At 39.9% G+C, this 22010-nt stretch overlaps 1 protein-coding gene across 1 annotated transcript in view; it reads right to left on the reverse strand.

Annotated features, from left to right (window-relative positions):
- Positions 1-21542, reverse strand: part of XRCC5 (X-ray repair cross complementing 5) — a 55189-nt gene extending 33647 nt beyond the window's left edge. Inside the window, exons 1-9 of the mRNA XM_049806145.1 lie at positions 21431-21542; positions 16960-17073; positions 16224-16407; positions 14988-15036; positions 13292-13414; positions 10204-10392; positions 7143-7257; positions 5296-5434; positions 3179-3291 (exon numbers count right to left, since the gene is read on the reverse strand). Coding sequence (XP_049662102.1) covers positions 3179-3291; positions 5296-5434; positions 7143-7257; positions 10204-10392; positions 13292-13414; positions 14988-15036; positions 16224-16407; positions 16960-17073; positions 21431-21448 — 1044 coding nt within the window. The 5' untranslated portion in view covers positions 21449-21542. The remainder of the gene's footprint in view (positions 1-3178; positions 3292-5295; positions 5435-7142; positions 7258-10203; positions 10393-13291; positions 13415-14987; positions 15037-16223; positions 16408-16959; positions 17074-21430) is intronic.
- Positions 21543-22010: the final 468 nt, after the last annotated feature.

Consider the following 22010-nt stretch of genomic DNA (forward strand, 5'->3'; position numbering starts at 1 on the left):
ACGCTATTAAATTTTCCGAGCAAAGATACGTCAAAAAGGAGCTGAAAAAAGTCACATCCTTAACTAATAAAGCTACTTCAACCACAACCTAGTGTATCTACAGTTGTGCTGGCAAAGAAGCACTTCTGTTAGCAGAGTTTATGCTATTCATGAACATGGGTGACACACCCTCTCCCTTCCCCCCCAAAGGAAACTCCACAAACCCAAAACAGTTTCATCAAGGCGCATTGCTGGAATAGCTGGAGCTACAGAGGCTGCGAGGCACACCCAGAGAAACACTGCAATAGTGGAAAACCTGTCACAAAGACTGCACACTACTATGAACACTGGTTAAAATGACCTTTCTTTGTTAAAGAAAAATCTCTTCAAATTACACTCTCTCCATATTAACCTGCAGTTTCATTATTTAGCAAATTACCATAATGCTGTTGAAGTCAGTGACAACTTCCACCAGAGCAGATCTATTTAATGTATTACAGCACGATTCTTCAAGTCAGATTATTCTACCTGCAATCATTCTTTCCTGTTCTGTCTTTAAAGGCTCAGGAAATTTTATGTTCGGTATAGTATAACTAACTAGATGTGTGTATCACTACACCTTTTTTTGTTTGGGAAAAAAAAGAACCCTTTGTAATATTTTCAAGTATTATTTCTTGATTTACATGGCGTTGCTTATAAATTAAAAATCAAAGTTTAAGCGGCCTCTGATCTTCTTTCCTGAGGGATGTGAATAACTCAGAAAAATAATATAAGGTGGTTATATTCCTTCTTTAATTATGTATTTGGAGCTGTTCCAGTTTCTCTAGTTAATAATAAATTATCTTTTCTCCAAAGTTTTTAGAGAAACAATTTAATATAAAACATACGTTTGAATAGTGTCAGTATTATGATTCCAAGCAATAAAACTTATGAGCCAAAACATGAGGAAAGCATGGGTCTTCAAAATTCCAGCTGTAGTTGAAAACTTCCTGATATCATTCTCTATACAGTGTAATTTTAATCCTGCAATCAAACCTGAATAATTTTGTTCCACCGAGGTTTATGCAGCTACTACTGGGCATAATTACTCACACTCCTAGTTACAGGCCAGAGCACACTGTATTTAAGATGTAATCCCTATTCATTATGAAATCCACAGACAAAAGCAGCACATCATAAAAATTATCAAAAGCAATAAATATTTTGTGCATTGAAAAAATATAAAACCAATTTGTTAATTCTTTGAGGCATATTTATGTGAATCAAAAATATTCCTACAATTAATTATATTCCTACAATGTATTTGAAGGTATTACCACACTGTCTGACCAATGGTGGAAAAAAATTCCAGGTGAAATAACAGCACACTTACAAAAGCATGATTCTTCTCATCTGTTTTCCTCTTAGTTTCTGTTTTCAATAAAAGTCAGACTTCAAGTCAACATAGGAGGCCAGCCTCCAGCATAAGAAAACACTGCACATGGTGAAATACATCTTACAGAATTAAGAGAAGAAAGTAAGACTCGGCTGTAGGCTAATAACGCATTAAAAGATGCAAGAAATTGTCTCATTGAAACACTGGGTTCAGACACAACATTTCACTTGATCCAGTTTCTGGTACCGGATTTAGCAGTCCCTAACATCTCTCTGCCATGGTCAATTTAGGGTGTATAAACCCAAGCGTGGTATGTTTCCTTGATCAATCACTTTCGTACACCAGCTCCTGTGTTACTTAAGTTTAAGTTCCCAATGTCCTCAAGGAGCAACCAGGTTACAGTTCTCATTTAGGCTGGCTTCTCATTTCAATAAATCAACTTCCTGGCTCCTCAGTTAATAATATGCTTTGGACCACTACATTGCAGTAGTCTAAGGGCATATCTAGCAACATGCAGGGGTCTGTGCCACCTGTACCGTAAAGTAAAAATAGGTTTAGTTACATCCATTTGGGAGCAAACTCCCACAGATACTTCCTCTTTCATTAGCATCTTTCTATTCCTGGCAAAGGTAACAATTCCTCAACGTTTGTCAAGCATTCTATTTTGTTCAGGCAGCGAGACATTTCAGAGAAGAGCAGGAGGGCTGGGAGCTTTCAGAACAGAAGGCACAGAGCTGCCCTATGATTTCATTTCAGTTTTGAGTGGTGAAGGGGACTGGGTGCAGTGAACTCCAAGAAGAGTAAAGTTTCAGTCACCCTGTGCAATATCCTGGAGAAGAAAGAGTGGGAGCAGCTTAACAGAAAAAAATAAAGCTTTTCAGGACATGGTTTAGTGGGCATGGTGGTGTTGGGTTGATGTTTGGACTCGATGATCTTAAAGGTCTTTTCCAAACTAAACAATTCTATGATTCTATAATATTTCTAGCAATTACTGGCGCTCACATCTCTGTACTTTCTCCTTATGTGTCCTGCTTCAAGAATGCTTTTGTTAAGCCTTTGCCTAAAGCCCTCCTAATGCTTAAGTCCTGGATTTTCTACAGAAAGTCACGTTGTGCTGGATAGCTTTTAAGGTACTTGCTCAATGTAAGTTTCTTACAACTTCCAGGCAAAGTTAATGCCACAAGTACAGGTAAGTGCATACAAACACCAAGCATCTCATTGAAATATGGAGAGTTTTTGAATGATGTTATCTTCATCTAAGCTTTATGAAGTCTTTGCTACATTTAGTTTTTGTTATAGCAGAAACAAGAAGCAAGTCACAGTTCACAAACTAATCTTTATGGAAATGAGAACGAATGCAGTCAGTTCTCAGGCTTTCTTTAACATTTCTTTAATGTTGAGGGAGAGGCTTCTTCTGTTAAAAAGAACACACTTGTGGCTGGACAAAGTCCAAAAAGGCTTCTGCATGACCTGAACAGAAGAGACACTATCTTCTGTTGCAGATCTGGTATCACTATTTAAGTTTGTGAGATAAAGTGGGACTACAACACCTCTGCCTCCACTTTGCAAAGATCTGAGTTCAGTGGCTCTGGCTTCACTTGAGGACCCAATGGCCACATTTATGAGCTTCTCTCCTTTACAAAACTACATACTGTTTACATGTACTAGAATCAGCAAATAAGTCACCCCTGGTATACCTGATTGCAGATGCCTCATTCGCAATACTGGAATACAGTACACCTCCACAACTTTAGTGAATTCAAACTGAAATCAATTGTCTTGAACAACCCAGGAAGTAGAATTGGAAGAAGTTTAGTACTGTACCTGAGAGGATCTGCTGAATCCCAAAACAGAAAAACATTTTCCTTCTGTTTTGTATTTCATTTGCTCTTCATCTTCCTTGGAAAAAGGAACTATATCACTCCCATAGCGAAACCCTGGAGAACAAGAGAAGAGCATCTGGTAAGCATATCGGCCTACAATTCTAACACTGAAATTAGCTCTCTGAATATTTTAACAATGCATGCATGCCCCACAGCTACACTCCACACATGCTCATCAAATTACTTTCCCCGTTAACAAAAAAAACACACACCCCATAGACACTCTTTGTACCTCACGAACAGCAGTTGCACTCCTTGTACATCACTTTATGTAACACCGCTACCCTCATAGTGAGCAGCAAAGAAAATAAAGCAACTGAACATCTTGCCCAACAAAATTACGCTCACAAAATAGATTTAAGCAAATCAGAATAGATTTCAGCAAATAGACTGCAACAATCCCTGCAAACATAGTACAAAAAAACCCAAACATACCACGAATCATGGACAGGAAATGATTCACAGAACAAAATGTGTTAACAGTGGAAGTGAGATACACCCTCACACACAATGGAAAACCAAAACACTCTTGTACACAGAAGTGGTCTTTCTATAGATTTCTGTGTTTTACTTCCATGCCTTACATTACAGGGATAGCGCCACAAAATAGGAAGCTGTTAGTTTCTCAGAGGTATCATCTGTTCCAACTGTTTACTTGCCCATCTCAATCTCTAATACCCTCCCTGTAACATCATCATCACTTTATTTTACAGTCACAGACTAAGGATGATATCCTCAGGTGCGAAGAAAACAGAAGGAACAGAGATAAATCCCTGGATGAAACATCTATATGCAGACACATTTTCCTGGAAGCTGAAAAACAAACACACAGGCAGAATGAAAGAAATTTCAGTATGGGTGCTTCAAATGCAAAATATTGTCTAATTATGACATTTCTCAAAAGGCCCACAAAAGTCCACAAGGCATCAGCAGCTCTTTAACTGTAAGAAATATCACACCATTGGTCTCTTTTGTTCACATTGAACTGTTCATCACTTCTTTTTACTAGCATCCCGCAACCACTCACCAACTTAGGCAGTCAGAACATCACCAGAGAACGGTACAAATACTTCACTATAAAAAGTGGATTTTTTTATTTTACTAGAAGTTTTGAAGTTATAAACATAAACAGACTACTAGCTTTTAACTATCATTTTTGCTTAAAGAAACAAAGAAAATCACATTGTTATTGGGACATTTTTATCTCCTGCTGCTACAAAACACCTATGATTGCTACAACTAAAAGAGATTAAATAAAAAAATACAGTATTTATCTTAATTTTTCAATTTTTTTTATTCATTTGACAGGACTTTCTATACTGTTACTGAATAGTTCTGCCCTTTATAGTTAATACACTTGCCCTACTTGTGTGGGATTGAAACAGCAAGGAAAGAAAAAATTAGTAACAAAATGTATCTATATTGCAAAAAATTAAATATATTTGCTTAACTCCATTTTTAAAAAGTAGACTATTTCATACTGTTTCTGGAGCCTTTAGTCTTCTAAGGAATTTAATCCACTCAGAACGAAGCTGAAGGTTATAAAAGAAGTATTCTGCATACCACTACTTCAGATAGAACCTGTTATGGAATTTAAACAGCAAAGCTAATAGACTCTTGAACACTAAGCCTTCCGTTAATGGTTTCATCTTCCCAATTGCAGAATACCTGGAGCAGTTGCTTATCTAGAAAAAAGCAGTGTTATGAAGGTATTCATGTTATCAGTACAACTGAACATTTGAAAACAGGGTAGAGGTAGCTGCACTACTCACTGCAGAGCTGAGGTATCATCCTCCACAGAATAATTTAGGAAGCTGTAGTGCCTTCCGAGTTCCACCTGGTGGTATTATTATTATTCCTATTACTGGCAAAAGTAAGAATTTTTAAAATACGTGAAGACAAAGAGTCTCACATAACAGTCTTCCATCAGCTTACAGAATTTACATTCTAAGATCACAGCTAGGCTTCGAAGTATAAAACTAAAAGGCACTTAGGTGATTGAAGACTAATATCCATTGTCTTTGGTTTGTCTTCAGGGTGCACATGAAGAAGTCATACCTTGAATAGTATCATCTTTCTGAACCTCTGTCTCATCATCATCATTCAAGCAATAAACAGTTTCTTTTCGCACATCATCTTTTCTGAGGGTTTTAGCATCCACAACTGTCCAAATTTTTTTCACCTTCTCTTCTGTGACCTTCATATCAGAATTCAAAAAAAAGGATTATTTAACATTTCAGCGGGATCCAGAGTGCTTACCAGAACATGCAAAAAATTCTTAGACCAAGTGCTGCATTATTTTGCCAATAAGGGACTACTAATGACAGCCCCAAACATGCATCTCCAACTGCTACCACAGTGCTTTCAGCACACTGTTTCATCTGCACGAGACCTAACACCTGAACTATATCATATTGACTGCATACTTGTCTTGGTTATTTTTTAAAGTCATGGGCTAAGTCATTTGTAGAAGTCTTTTAGTCACAGGATAACATGTAACTTGCTTGCTATGTATTTTACTTCCTCCACCTACATAAATGCTTCTGATGGAGCATTAAGATACATGTTAAAGACAGGAGAAGACTCAATGCTCATTCAGCTTGTTTGCCCAAGTTTTTCATCAGGCTTACTACACTACAGGATAAAAATACCCTATATTACTGCAACTTCCCCAAAAGGCAGAAAAAGATCCCAGTTGCATTACGGGACTGGGAGGGAAAAGAAGGAATAAGTAAGTATCTGCAATGAGTGAATGTTTCCCAAATACAGGGAAAGAAAAATGCTTTCTTTTCTCTCTACTTAAGTGAAATTGATGGTTTTGATGAGAATGAGAAGAAAAATGGAGAACTGGGCAGAAAAGACAGAATAGATTATGTCAGTAGATATCACACGTCTATTCCTAGCTCTAATCCAACTGCTCTATGACCTCGGGCTAGTCACTCGGTTCATGTTGCTTACTCTCCCGAACTTAATTTATTTTGTGTGTAAACACCTTTGGGAGGGGACTCTTACTGCATATTTGTACAGGTCTGGCACAATATCCTAGTTTAAAAAAAAATAAAAAATGAATAAGTATAAATAGAAAGCTGCCAGCAGAGATCTCTTTCAATGCTAGTATGCCTATCTCTCAGAAATTAGATATATTTCAACTTCATAATACATCTTCCTGAAGCCTTGTAATACTGGCCAGACTCTTAGTGTTGGGTTCAAATAAGAAACCAACTAATCTCCATCTCACAAGATCCATCAATGCTGCCACACTATATAGTTACCTATTAATTATTCAATAATTGGAATTTTGCACATTTCCTGTGTTTAAATACACTTCTTCCTAGCACTTTGTGAAGGACCCATATAAACTGTACGGGAAACAGACTGTGCACATGCTCTGCCAAACAGTATAAAGCAAACAAGCTTTTTTCCCAAGTCTGAAATAACAATAGATGCAATTCAACACAATAGTTGGTAAAACATTTACGCCCACCATTTTACATACACATGTGCATAATTCCTCTCGTGCCTAGGGCTTAAGAAATATATACTAAGTCTCGTTTAGCTGCAGACTTATCACTGATGCCAAACAGAAAGCTTCACACAACCGCAGCATTCTTAAATCAGGTTCGTCAACTTCAATACCATTAAGTGTCACAGCGTAGACAGCAATTAGTTCTATTTCTGTACATCATGGATTTTAGTTCTTTAACATATGTGTACAATATGGTGAAGTTAGAGTTGCTGTGGGAACCACAGTTTTAGAAGTACTGGCTTCTACGCACACAAAATCTCTACCATAATTATTTTGGATGCTGTTTTAGCTTTTATTTTCTTAGCTTTAAGGAAAAAACCATGCAGCTGCACCTAACTTGCTGCCAAAACACACTAAAACATACAATTTATGAACTTACTGATTTGTAGGCCACAATGCTTATAGACAAATTAGAACCAATAGTGAGCTGGCAGGGCCAAGCCATAGGTCTTCTTTCTATTTTCTTAAACATTGAAAGACGCTCCAGGCTCTCTCTAAATGAAGGAATCAGGAAAACAGAAATGAACTCTGGTGAACTGTAATAAAATATTACAGACAATACACTCTCTTCAAGGAGATGCAGGAGTCCAATTGTTTCAGCTTAGACTGCATAAAGCATTAGTAAATAAACTGTATGAATAATCTGGTCATTAACTATTGTCAGAAAAGAGAATGAAAAAAAGAGGTGGTACAGTAGATTATTCCCATCTCAAGCCTTTATGATGGTGTGACATTAGGGCTTAAAGACATGGTTATGTTAGGTCTTGTGATGAAACTACACAATTGCTTATTAAGCATTTTACATTTATCTGTACTCACCCAATTAGGGCATGTAGCTAGCTGAACAACCCAAATTACAAAAGGCTCTCTAAGTGGTAAAATGTTTTCTGCAGTGGAGGTGAAGAAATAAAGAATCCAGTTTCAATTAACAGTATTTTGTTTGTGTGGTAATTAACTTTTGACACTTTTTTTTTATACAGTACTAATGAAGTCATTATTTTCAGGGCATCCTGTTAGACTGAAACAAGTTACTTTGAGTATTTCTAGCCTAAACAGCATACAAACAAGTTCATAAAATACACAAAAAAAGGAACTGTAATGATTTTATACTAAAAAGTGTTAACTTAATTGCACAACTTTAAGCAAGGGAGTTCAAAAATTTAAAATTTACAGTAAAAGTAATTTATAATATTTTACTGTGGAATCAAATAGGCTTGCACCCAGAACAGCTTTCACCTAAAACAAACTGTATTGGCTATTTTGCTGCAAAATTCCAATGCAGAGAAAGCACTCGATGAAGCAAAGATAAAACAGTACTGACGTCACCTTTTTCACATGATCATAAAACCCCCAACTACCTCTTTCTTGATTAAAGCACTTGTCTGGCAGAAATTAAGATCAACTCCTAAAACCAGTAATACAGAATTCAAATTGGTATTCTACTTTTCAAGTTTCTTAGGATGAGCAGGGGTTTTTTGAAAATTCTAATGGAAGCAAAATGAAAGGAGAAAATGCACTGGAATTCTTATGAGATAAACATTGTATTTCCTTTTTTAATCTGTTTTTCCCTTGGGGAAAGGAAGGAAGGGAAGACAAATTATTCTTTCTGGCAATAGACACATTAATATAGGATTTTTTAAAAGAACCTGTTACTATATCATTAAAAGTACTGCAACAGCTACATTCAAGAATGAATGTGAATATCAAATACCTAAGTGTCAAATGCCTAAAATTGTCATTTAAGCTTAATATAGTAACTCTATCCTTTAATTTCTTATATGTATAGAAGACAAACGCTTCCTGTTATCAAAGAAGACTCAGCCAACAGAACCCTAGTAAATGCACATTTCAACTTGTACTTTAAAAACATGTCTCTCCTCCTTTGGTCTCCAATCCTTTCCCCTAAAACCCAGAGGCAGCAGAAGTATCTCCTGTCCAATAGTTGGAATATCAACCCCCCAAAAATACAACAAAATTTTCTCACTTACTTTCCTGGCATGACTAATTTATTTTCACAAGAGTTGAAATATTTTTACCAGCAGGAATAACAGATATAGAAAAACAGAGAGTGTATCTGAGTTGGTAGGTTATCATGACAAATTTGCAAGGCTGACTTCTTAAAGCTTGATAAGCAACTTAACTGCATCTAGAACCTCACGTATCCTTCTACAACTTAAACAACTAAAGCTTTAATTTATTTGCCAAATGCCTATTTATCCAAAGATTTTGGATTTCCCCTGAAAGCATGGCACAAAGACAGCTTATACAGTAGCAAGAACCTGCAATAAAAAACCCATATAAAGCAGGCGCCAAGCCACATATAGCTTCATGCATATGGATTATCCTAAAGGATAAATGGGCCCAGAAAGATACTGCTTTTCTGTGCAGTCTTTTGATGCAATGACAAAGCCTGCTTTTTTCTAGATACTGAGACTGCTCTGTTGACTAGTAAGGAATACACATACAGTGATACATGTTTCTTCACTAAACCACACTAATGCTCAAGTAACAGTTTAACTGGCTGCTGACATGCAAAGCAGATTAGTTGGGCAGGGTGCAGGAGGAAAACCCCACAAATAAAATGACAAATAACAGCATGCAAACCTACAGGTACCAACCTCATCTAAAGATTACACTTGATAATCACATTACAGCTATGGTCTACTAAGTTTCCTGAAAAAACATGTTGCCCGAAAGATCACACTTCATAATTGTAGAGTAGAACTACTCAGACAATAACATCAGACTTTTTATAAGGTGCATAGATGCATTTTGCTTGTTTCCCAACTGAGACAACACCTATGTGGAAAAGTCTTGGATATAACATTAGCTACAGTTTTTCAGAGACACACATACATTTTTATTCTTTCAATGGGGAAACATGAAGTGAAAAACCATCTTACAATTCCTTCATTAGGAATGCTGCTAGAAAAAGTATATTGTTTGGCACAATGGCACAGCAGTCTGTGATTAAAAAGCAGGACTCAATCCAACATTACTCAAAACATTTGTGGGAGTTTGATAAAATAGTGAGCTAAAAGAAGTCTGCAACCAAGAAACAAAGGCTAGCATTAAATGCAAATGTTCTACCTGCAGTATGTCACAAATTCCAACTCTTTCCAAAACATGGTTTTGAAATCTCATTTATAGAAACTTTCCCTCCCAAATCCACCAACACTTAAGATGGGAGAAAACTGATTTTTTTCTTTAAATACAGATACAGAAAATTCATTTTCCACTGAAATCTATAAGCTCTTCTACTTATTCTAAAGCCACTGAAGAAGCTGTTTGAAAGGGATTGAGTGTACAATACATTATAAAATTCACTGACTTCAGTGAGACTGAAAGCCAAGTGACTGATTACTTACTTAATTTCATCTTTTGGGGAAGCAATCATAAAGTAAATTTACAGTACAATAAAGAGGATTAGCCAAGTTTACCTAAAAGTGTAAATTTCTTCCAGCCCTCCTTCTTCATCCAAAGTATGCATCAGTTTCCTCACCACATCAATGCCTTCCTTCTGTTGCTCAGTTAAACCGTTTTTTGGAAAAGAGTTTCTGTGCATATGAGAATGTACACTGGCACTGACATCTCCACCTCCATCATCAATATCCATTGGAAATGGCAGACTAAGAACACAAGCAGAAGCAGTTAGTTTAACTTTCTTCTTAATTAAAGCAACCAACCAAAACCAAAACAAAAATTGTATCAGGATCAACAACTTCTATCTAGCTGCAGTCAGATGTATAAAGAGCCACATGGCTTGCGAAACACATGGTAGTAGTATTTCAGGTCTACTTAGCAGTGGTAACATCTTACCAGAGTGCTGCACCGGTTCTGGGCATCATATGTGAACAAAGATATCCACAGACAGGAAGGTATTAGGGACTAAAGACAACGCTGATTAGAAAACAAGATCTATGAAAAAAGATTGAACAAAATAAAACCCATAGAGAAGGGAGTCAGAGGGCAAGAGAGTCCTAAATATAAAAGGCTGTTGCAGAGAGGAAGGGAATAATTGGTTCTTCATAATCAGCCTGCACTCAGATCACATCACGGAGTCAGGTCAAATATTCAAAAACCTGATAAAGGCATTTCAAACCATAATCTCTAAAACCAACTGCCTGAGGAGATAGAAGAGTCCCCATCACTGGAAATCCTTATAAAAAGATTAGACAAACAGCACTCAGCAATGACATACATACAACTGATACAGTCTGAAGCAGAGGATTGCTCTAGATGACTTGTTAAAGGCCATTCCAGGCCTGTGATTCTGTATCGGCTCCAAATGCCAGTAAACGGGACTTACTCTGCAGTGGTGCTATTAGGTATTTCCGGAATAAATGTTACTCTTTGAGATTTTAATAGCTTACAATACTAGGTGAATTTCTGATTGAAGATGACATTTTCCCGCACTTCAAGAATCAGATTTTAAAATTTAGCCAGGGGTTATAGATAAAATGATCTTGCTGCTCTTCAAAATGTAACAGAGTTAACTAAGTATAATAACCAGAGAAAAGAGATGTGTAAGATCCTCCACTCTATGCCCCTGACAATGCCTGCAGATTTTTCAAATCTTTCATCTGATCCAATTTTGAACAAACCACATGATGCCTTTTACCACAAAGTAAAAGAATTTTAGCATTGTATTATGTTTTCAAAAAAGCAGCCTACAGATCTCTACCTTACTTTCACTTCATTGGTCCTCACTGAACTTATCTGTGGAGCAACGTATAATAAGGAGAGTTAACAATAAGCACAACAATGTCACATACAGCAGAATTAAAGATCAAACTTCAGCAAAGTGTTTGGTATCTTTTTAGGAAGCAGCATCCACTGACAAATAGAGAAACTGTACTTTAAAGCTGTTAAAAGAGCAAAAAGCTTCAAACCTCTGATACATAAAAGTTAGACTACTTTTATTATACAGTGCTTAGAGACTCCTGTGATGAGAACTGTGTAATACCCAAAGCTACACAGTGCTTAGCATGTGCTTGGGACTTGATAACAGGGAGGAAAACCAACTATCTACCACAAGTTACAACCTAATCAATAAACAGGGTGTAAGAGATGGAAGCATTGGTTATAACAAAAGGATGAGGTTTAGCAAGAAATTATTTTTAAATCAGTATCCTGAGTATTCTACCTTTGTACATATATTTCTCAAAGCATCATTTGCTCGTATAGCTGAGAGACAGGGTATAAATCTACAGCTAATACTGTAACAGCAACATTTCCCTAGTGCTTCTATTAGATATGGGGCTTTTCCTTTGCTATGTTACAGTCAAAGAAAATGTAAAGACATACCAGAAATCTCACAGAATAAAACTGCAACATTAACTTGCGGTGGTAGCATCTGTGCTACTCTGCACAGCAAACTACAGGTATGGAGACAAGGTAGCAGGGGCTAAATACCAAGCCTCTGAAAGATGTACTGTGGCTGGCAGCATGTACTCAGGTTCACGGTGGTGTGTCTCCCCTGCCTCCAATGCCAACAATGGCTCAAATAAGCTAGAAGGGGCATGTTAAGGCATGTTACAAGCATACCTTCTTTTGCTGTGTAGACAGAACCTGGGAGTAGTCTGACATTTTTACATTGAGCCTCTCCCAAGCACAGGCAAAAAAATTTTTTTGTGGCGGAACAGCCCATGATTTTCAGTCATGCTTTCCTACCTAAGCCCTCTGTCATCTTGCAGGTGGGTCCACAAATGGCTTTAATGAATTTATCAAGTTCACAACATTGCTCCTTACAGAACGCTGGATCTAAGTGAAAGTAAATACTAAAATGATCAGAAGTAAAACTGCAGCTTTAACTTTCTCCTGTGAAATTATTTGTTATAAACAGCAAGCATTAGCATTCACACAAAGTTTTGCTTTTAAATAAACTCTTACTAGAAGGCCTATAGCTTCCTATGTTACCATCATGTGCAACAACTAATACAGATCTCAGCACCACCATTGATTCTTCAGATCAATGCCTATACCTATATCAAGACAGCCAAGGGATTCCTGTCATAACACTTAAGACATTGCTTCCATTTTCCACTCCCATTTTCCAAGCCCATCATTGTGAATATAGCATTTCTCTTCAGACTTGCTTTTCTACTGACACCAGAATCAGGCTATAAACATCTGCAACGCTACTTCCCAGTAACTTCTTCCCAGTAACTCCCTTACCTAAAAGGATCTAGGCTGTTGCTGTGACAAAAGCACTGTTTCTGAGGCTATTTCTGGCTCATTGTTTCCCACTTCTCTGCTTATATAGATGTTTTGTCTCCCATTTTACATTTTGCCTCTAAGCTATAAGCTTACTGGAGAAGCAGCCATCATCTTAACCTGTATTTGCACATCACTTAACCAAGGCAACTTGGTTCATAACTGGAATTCACGGCATGTGTAATTGATAGAAGTACTTACAACAATCATATTACATACTGGTACACCTCTATAGATACAATACACCAACAGATCACCAGTTCCTTCAAGATCGTTATTAAGAAAGTGTGTAACAGCCACTTCCATACTTACAAAATCTGAAGTGAAATTCCTGTTTTTTTCAAGTTAGCAATAATAATTTCCAGCTGATCCTCACTGACAGGACTACTAAGGTCTGTAAACAGTTCAATATGTCTCTTCTTGTATTTCTTGCCTCTTAAAATACAGAAAGAACATTTACATATATCAGAAATATTATCTATAAGGCCTTTTTCTAGTTCTTTCCTTACAAAATTGAAATTTTACCGAAGTACTATATTTGTAAAGAAAAAAATAAGCAAACAAACCTACTTGATAGAAATTATTCTATCATTGGTCATATTATTTACGGCAAATTTTTATTTTTATCAATTACCCCTACTCACTTCTACTCCCTAAAATTGAGGACTCTAGCCTTGTGACTGTTTAAATCACTAACTACATCTAAATGAATGGAATTCTGCCAGTTTCCACCAACGTATATAAAATGCTAATAAAATATGTTAGGCTGTTTATGGACTATACTGGATATTTCCTTTGCAGCTATAAGTCTGTCCTTGTGAAAATGGAAAACATATTTTAAATTACTGTTGCTGGTGGGGGTGCCATTTTAGTAAGCTAATTCAGTAGATTCATTGGATAAGATGGACTTTAAAGCCTACTTAATATGCTAAGAAGTAGTACCAATAAACATCAGAAAGTTCTGCCAGCTACAGAGCAAAATTCAGTCAAACTGATACAGTTTTTATCTGGATATTCAAGCATAAAGGTGATTTTTCTTGAATTTTTACCTGACATTATTTTCTCAACTGAAGGTAAACTCCATACCAAAGGGTTTGGTACATACGAGCAACTTACTCAGAAGATAACAAAAGCAATTGCTCTGTAGGTATTCAAGGTTATACTGCCATAAATACACTGATTTTAATTCACAACTCAGTTTTAACCATTAAATTGATACAGCTTTCCATGCCGATTATACTTTATTCATAAAAATACCAATTGTATCACTAAGTCTAGTCTTCTGCATTCACAATTAGGTCATATAATCTTTTTAACAACTTGTTCAATCTCTGTTTTAAGAGGAAATAAGGTTATCTTCCTTCCTCTGGACCATCAGTTCACCCAGTGTTAGAAAGGGTCAGATTTCCAGTCAAAGTACATTCACTGACAACTTTGTAACACTTGTGCCAACATTTTCTTTCAGCTTAAACAGTGCTTTTCCCTACTGCACATTTGTCTCCCACAGCCTGTGTATTTACTAACAGCGACCTTATCTCCTTCAACAGCCTTTAATTTGCTAGGCTGAACAAACTCACTTTTCTAGTTTTGTTGTCTTTTTTTTTTTTTTTTTGGTAAGATATGCCATCACCCTTATAAATTTGGTAGTCCTTTTCTATGCGTTTTAACATCTGAATTAATGTTTTTTGAAAACAGATCACAAGAAATGCAACACTAAATGAAGTCTTTGTGCCTTGTATAATGGCATTAATATTCTCATGAATCTATTGCAAAGTTTCCAGTTGCATCAGAAAGTTCTTAAGATTGTCTGGAGAAGCTAAGTGTCTCCTGGGGATTCTTCAGGGACAGACTTCTGTAGCGTGTTGTTCGTTTTTAATGTTTGGGGTTTTTTTTATAAAAGTATTTTCCATATTTACACAACACTGGAAATATAATACTGACAAGAAATCAGATTAGCTCCAAAGTGTAAGGTCAGAATTCTGTAAAAGGCTTTGTATTACATACTCACATTGTTTCCTTCTGAAGCAAGTCCATACACACAATAATTGCATCCAGGACTAAGCAAATTTAAGAAAAATCTCACTTAGAACATGAATCATGTCACAAAAGTGGTTTTCCTATGAAACAATCTTCTGTTTTGACCCCCTCCCAAACATTGACAAACATGATTTTAGTTAACAAGCTAACAATTTTTTGAGACAAGTAATCTTCAAATATCTACTGTGCAAGAGGTTCCTATATAACTTGTCTGTTTTGTGATCTTGTCTCTTCTCCATTTATCTGATAGAACAGTAAAAAGACTGCTTCAGGGCCCAATCTTCTAACTGTCAATGAGGACGCTCAAGTCCAACAACAGAGCAACCTAATCATTACATTACTTTGAATCCACAAACAAAATTTACTTCCACTTTCAATACACAATACCATTTTCTCATGCGAGTTTTCTTTCAAAACATCTGCATCTGGCAATTTCTTGATAGTTTCTTCCTCATCACAATTTTCATTAGGAACCTATTTTTATCACTGCACACAAACCTGCCCACCCATCAGAGAAGAAACATGACTGCTTCTGCTAAGATAACAGTTGACTGGCTGCACACTTCTCTGAAACAGCTCTGACTGTCTGAATAGAGGTAACAATCATTTTGCGGCCAGGAAGAGGGAAGACAACACAGGAAGTTGAACAGTAGGTAAATGAAACACACAAAGGGACACTCTATAGACTGCCTTCTTTTAAAACTCTTCACCTTATGCAACTTACAACAGAATACATTCAAACACAAACAACATTCAAACCAGCAAGTGACATTGGGCAATGTTAGAAATCCTTTATATAGAAATCAATTTGATAAACCTCTATTCTGTTTTGTCTGGCTTCTGCTGACATACTTCGTAAACAGTATTTTTATTTGATGAAAAAGCATAAACCAAGTTTTGCAACACTATTTTTAAAGGCAGATGCCTTATTTGAGGCCTAAAATTATATTATTGCTATCTTTGTTCTCTTTAATTGACAGAACACTTCATAAAAGCAATGATTCCCTAAGGCCAAGACTCCATCTGCTACCCTAAAAGAATGTCAAAAAGCAGCTAATCTGCTTTTGAATAAACCTACAACCACAACTTAGCTGAACTCTGATAGCAGTTAAAACTGGAGGCAAATCTGAGCCCATTTCACAACACTAACTTCCTGCCTTCCGTGTAGCTGAATCAGTTCAAAAAGTGCTCTACAATGAAAGGATACAGTCTGCTTTTTCAGAGCCTGGTTTAATCACATCTTGAATGTCTTCCAGCAGATCAAAATCTGGTAGCATGAGTGACCTATGTACAGTAATGTTTTGGTATTGATCCCCACTGGCAAGGTCATTCCTAGTACCATCAGTGCCAAACAAAATTACAGCAACCTCATCTTTACTCTCAGCAAAAACCTGGCAACAGAGAAAACACAAAACAGGTATAAAAACACAGGTAGATTCATACACAACTATGTTAGGCAGACTCCAGCAAGCTTAACTAATTTTGAAACAGTGTCAAGTACAGTGGATTTACTTTTCAAGTGCTATCCTACAAAAATGTAATCTTACAGAAAGTTCACTGGTTTAGATGTAATTAAACTAACAGATTGACATGAAGATATCTAGGATAAAACAAGTAAAGTTGGCTGACTTAGTCCTTGAAATCAGTCTTCAGTGTGGTAAATCTTAACACTGCTGAAACATTTTACAGAAAGAGAAGAGTACTTGTTTTCCCTAAAAGCTTCTACTGCCCTGAAGAAAAAGAGCAACCAATCCAACCCCCACATCTCATCCACAAAAGTACAGCTGAAATAAAGAGCACTGTTACTCCTGCATAAAACCAGACTAATTCTTACTCATTTCTCATTTATTTCAATTATTAGTAAATGAGGAAAATATTTCATAGATATTATTGCTTCCTCTCCCTTTTTAACAGTTTTTTATCACATGTAAAGTCACACATACCTGTCGCTGCACAAATTTCATCATAATCTTCTTGGCTTGTTCAAGTGAAGACTCCTCACCAGGGGCAGAACTGCTCATTGTAAAGCCTACATCCAGGCACAGCACTATGGCTGCCTAGAAAGGAAAGACAATACCAAATGAGAATGCAAAAGGGCCAATATAAACATAATTACTTGAAAGGGTACATACAAAACCTAAAAATCAAACTACATCACTACTGGTTTCTTTTACAGTAACTGTTAATATGAGACAATGGTGGAGGACAGAACCAGTACAACACCACTGAACTGAGGATCATTTAATCCTGTATCATGTTCCAGGCAACTCAGTGGAAAATACAAAAAATCCTATGTTACACAATAATCTGTCAAGAGGGGCAATTTCTATATAACCCTGCAAACTTATTAGGGATCCAAGGGCTCTGCTACACTAGGAAATAAACCAGAAATATTTTGGTTGACATTTACAACACAATACAGTATATCTGCACAACACAAGGTAGAGATACCAACTTGTTCCCTAAACTCTACAGCTACATCCATTCTTCACAGTAGGTCATAATAGCTGTAGAGACCACTCTTTGGTCTTAGCCAAGAACAGTAAAAGTGACAGCACTCCTATAGCTCCCAGGGAGAGCCAGAACATTTATGCTGCTGGAGGTGTCTGCAGCACGCAGTTATGCTCTTAATGCCTTAGAAGAATGAATTCCGATTTCAATTTACAGGCTTAAATCCTACAACCTAGCATATGTGTTTGCATTTCTGACCACTGCTTTAACTGATCTATATATAACACTGCCCAAGTCTTCCCCTTAATTGATTTATAAACAAGTATACAAATAAAATAAAATTGCTTCTTGTAATTTCTCTCGTTCAACTGCTGCAAGTTCCTCTAAAGTTCTTCCACAGACTCTACTTATCTTGATTAACCTGAATAACATTACCATCCAGCTGAATGAAGCTACAAGAGAAATTCAGCAAAATTATGCCCTGCATCTCCAAGGACATTGACAAAAGGCCAGCTCAAATTCATTGTCACTGATTAAACCAAGGTTCTTTAAATATGCATCAAAATCTTGCCTGGTGGACTGCCAGTAGCTTAAATTACACTGCCCGCAAAAAATTATTGTTTGCCAGAACACAGGAAAGTTAGGTATTACCTAGGTTGGAGCCAGTCACCTTGTTTTCAAACACAAAATATATCCAGTTCTCTAAGAAGTGAAGCTGCCAAAAGGATGTGGACAATAAATCAGAAGACTGTCAAGCAACATGAGATGCATAGTCTGCTTTTGCAAAGCAAAAGGGATGAACAGAAAGAAAAGGTGTCAGTCTAAGCTCTTTTGCATATGACAATGCAAGTAACTCCAAAGACCTTTTTAAACATCAACCAAAAGAACCTGATTCTTTCTGTCACCCAAACAGATAATTCTTAGTATCAAGTTGTATTGGGTTTGTGTGGCAAGGTTTTGGTGGGGGGGCCAGGTTACAGGGGTGGCTTCAGTGAGAAGCTGCTTAGAAGCTTCCCCCGTGTCTGACAGAGCCAATGCCAGCCGGCTGCAAGACAGACCCACTGCTGGCCAAGGCCAAGCCCATCAGCAACAGTGGTAGTGCCTCTGTCATAACATATTTAAGAAGGGAAAAAAAAGTTGTGGCAGGCACAGAAACAGCAGCCAGAGAGAGGAGTGAGAACATGGAAGAGAAACAACCCTGCAGACCCCCAGGTCAGTGAAGAAGGAGGGGAAGGAGGTGCTCCAGGCACCAGGGCAAAGATTCCCCTGCAGCCCGTGGTGAAGACCATGGTGAGGCAGGCTGTCCCCCTGCAGCCCATGGAGGTCCACAGTGGAGCAGATATCCACCTGCAGCCCGGGGAGGACCCCACGCTGGAGCAGGTGGATGCCCGAAGTAGGCTGTGACCCTGTGGGAAGCCTGTGCTGGAGCAGGTTACTGGCAGGACCTGCAGATCCATGGAGAGAGGAGCCCACTCTGGAGCAGATTTTCTGGCGGAACTTGTGACCCCACAGGGGACACACGCTAGAGCAGTCTGTTTCTGAAGGACTGCATGCCATGGAAGGAACCTGTCTGTGCTGGAGAAGTTTGTGAAGAACTGCAGCCCATGGGAAGGACCCATGTTGCAGAAGTTCATGGAGGACTGTCTCCCATGGGAGGTACCACACACTGGAGCAGGGGAAGAGTGTGAGGAGTCCTGCCCCTGAGTAGGAAGGAGCGGCCGAGACAACGTGTGATGAACTGAACCCAACCCCCATTCCCTATCCCCCTGTGCCGCTGGGCGGGGGTAGGTAGAGAATCCTGGAGTGAAGCTGTGTCTGGGAATAAGGGGGGGGGGGGGGGGAGGTATTTTAAGATTTGTTTTTATTTCTCATTACCCTACTCAGGTTGATTGGCAATAAATTAAGTTAATTTTCCCCAAGTCAAGCCTGTTTTTCCTGTGACAGCAACTGGTTGGGTGATCTCTCCCTATCTTTACCTTGACCCACAAGCCTTTCATTATATTTTGTCTCCCCTGTCCAGCTGAGGGGGGGAAGTGATAGAGCAGCTTTGGTGGGCACCTGACCTCCAGCCAGGGTCAACCCACCACACAAATTTATAAGAATAATTTGCCGAGATTAGCTGTCTAATGCTCTGTATTAGCAGCTCTAAAACCATTTTCTTATTCTCCTTTTCCCAGGATATGTTGTGCACCTCCCCTGTCATTTTAACAAGCACTGGTTTAACTCCCTGCATCCTCCCAGGACAGGACAAGAGGGAGGCAGGCAGGCAGGCAGGCAGGCAGGAAGCTGAGCAACAGGGCTCCACAAGATGTCCAGCAGGTTATACTCAGTCTCAGCACTCTATTCCTCACTCTACCTTCACTGGTGGCTTGCCAGGAAGCCAGGAATTAACGCCTCTGAGTCAGCTAGGTCTGCAGCTTAGAGTAGAATAGAGGCAGTAACTGAGGCTGCACTAGGTTCTCACAAGAGCTTTGTTACTGCTCATCTGTCAGCCTGAGGAATTAGTATACCACCATCAGCAACTGCAGACCCTCGGCTTGTTGCTATACTGCCTCAAGACACACAACGGCTGGCAGCTGAATTAATTCTGTTGTCCAAAACAGGTAAAATGCTCTTCACAGCTGCTAAGATGACAGCAAAGAAACCAAACAAGTGCAGAAGTGAAGAGCTGCTGTTTTGCTTAAGAAAATACAATCAAGTGTCAAGTGCTAACATGCTCTTCTGGAAGGCAGCAAACTCCAAGCCTGCTGCCTATTCAGGTATATGGAACCCTGCTTCAGGAAGAGGGCAGGTCTCTCTTTTGGTAATCTCCCTCTATATGTCTCTTCGTTTGTTATTAACTTCTGTGCATCTCACCTCTGAGCATCCAGTACTGTCTTTTTCAGGTGCAGTATACTAAGCAATGCTTTTAAGATGCTCAGCATGTGTGGTTGTAGGACAACATTGTCACACCTGAGCTAACATCAATCTGCTTTGCTCAAGTACTGATAAGGGTGAAAATGGAACAAGCCTGCCTTTATCTCTAACCTCTTAGTGCTGAAGCTAGCTGTAATAAAGCTGAGATATAGCTTCAGCAGCACTTCAGCCTGCAGCACAGACAAAACCTGTGTTTAACAGATATTAAACGTCCCTGTATCAGAAGAGAACTTAATGTGGCCTTCACCAACAGGATTCCTTAAACATACCAGACAAACAAACTGCATTTTTTAAGAGGGCAAAACCATTTCTACCATTATTCTAGCAAGAGCAATGGCAATTACTACTGTGGTAGCTGCACTGTGCTTAAAACCACAGCTGCCCCCGAGACAGGAATACTGAAGTCCCTTTGAATTAGACTGGTTTGTAACCAGCAGCAACTCGAAGGTCGGCACAGGGAGGAGTTACTCGGTTTCAGAGATGGATTTTGCAGCCGCGGCTGCCGTGCCGTTTGCTGCTAATACCGAAGTCAGGTCACTGATGGCAAGACGGGCCCGTTCCACCCCACGCGGGCCGCGGTACAGACCAGCCGCCTCACGGCAGTTACAGCCCCTTCCCTCAGCATGAGCGGACCGGCCATGTTCAGCTCACAGAAAGGCACTACCGGAACACCCCCCCGGCGCCCTCAGAACCCCCCCCCACCGAGGACGAGGGCCGCGCAAACACCCTCCGCCACAGGCGCCACGGGCCCAGGGCCAAAGCTGAAACAGCCCTCGCGTTACAGGCGGGCAAAGGCGGCTCCGGCCCGCAGAGGAGGGACCCGTTGTCACGCCCGCCCCCCCCCCCCCCCCCGGGGGGGCTCAGCCGCGGCCGGGCCCAAGCGGGCAGCACCTCCTCCGTGGCACCCTCCACCCCTGAGGCACGTTCCCGCCATACCGGGACGGGGGAGACAGCAGACGAAGTGTATGTGTGTTGGGGGGGGGAGGGTGCCCAAAGGCTGTCGGGATACTGGAAGACACCCCCCCTCCCTTCCCTCCTCTCCCTCACCTTGCTGCTGCGCGCCATCTCGCTCGTTCCGGGACGCGGTGCGCCGCGCTAAGCGCTCCGGCCGGCGACGCGCCCTGTCCGCTCCGCGTCGTCGTCCTTCCCCCGCCCCGGGAACTCGGCGGCGGCGGCGCTGCCTCGCGTTCCGCGGGAGGGCAGGCGCCGCCCAGCGGCGGGCGGCCGCGCGGGCGGGACCGAGACAAAAGGCGGGCGAGGGGCGTGAGAGGGGCCCGGCCTGGGGCTGCCCCGTCCCCAGGCTCCAGCAGCAAGGAGGGGACACGGCCTCCTCAGCCACGGCCTCGAGTCGGGCCGAGGCTGGCGCGGGGCAGGCCGCAGGCGGCAGCTGGGCCGGCTATGGCCCAGCTGGGTGAGAGGGGAGGGAGATGTGGGGTGCCCCCCCCCCCCCCCGCCATCTTTCTTGTCAGGTCATCCCCCCAGCCTCCCGCAAAGTGCCACATCTCACAGGCATGACTGTAGCTGCAATTTTGGCTATAGGGCGAGCAGCGTGTAGCCAAGGTCAAGCCTGGTTTGAGTAGACTTGGCTCAGGTCTCTTGAGGAGGGGCAGCAGCAGGTCAAGTCTCT

Source organism: Accipiter gentilis, chromosome 1 (assembly GCF_929443795.1).
Source record: "Accipiter gentilis chromosome 1, bAccGen1.1, whole genome shotgun sequence".
In the NCBI taxonomy this organism is placed as follows: Eukaryota; Metazoa; Chordata; class Aves; order Accipitriformes; family Accipitridae; genus Astur; species Astur gentilis.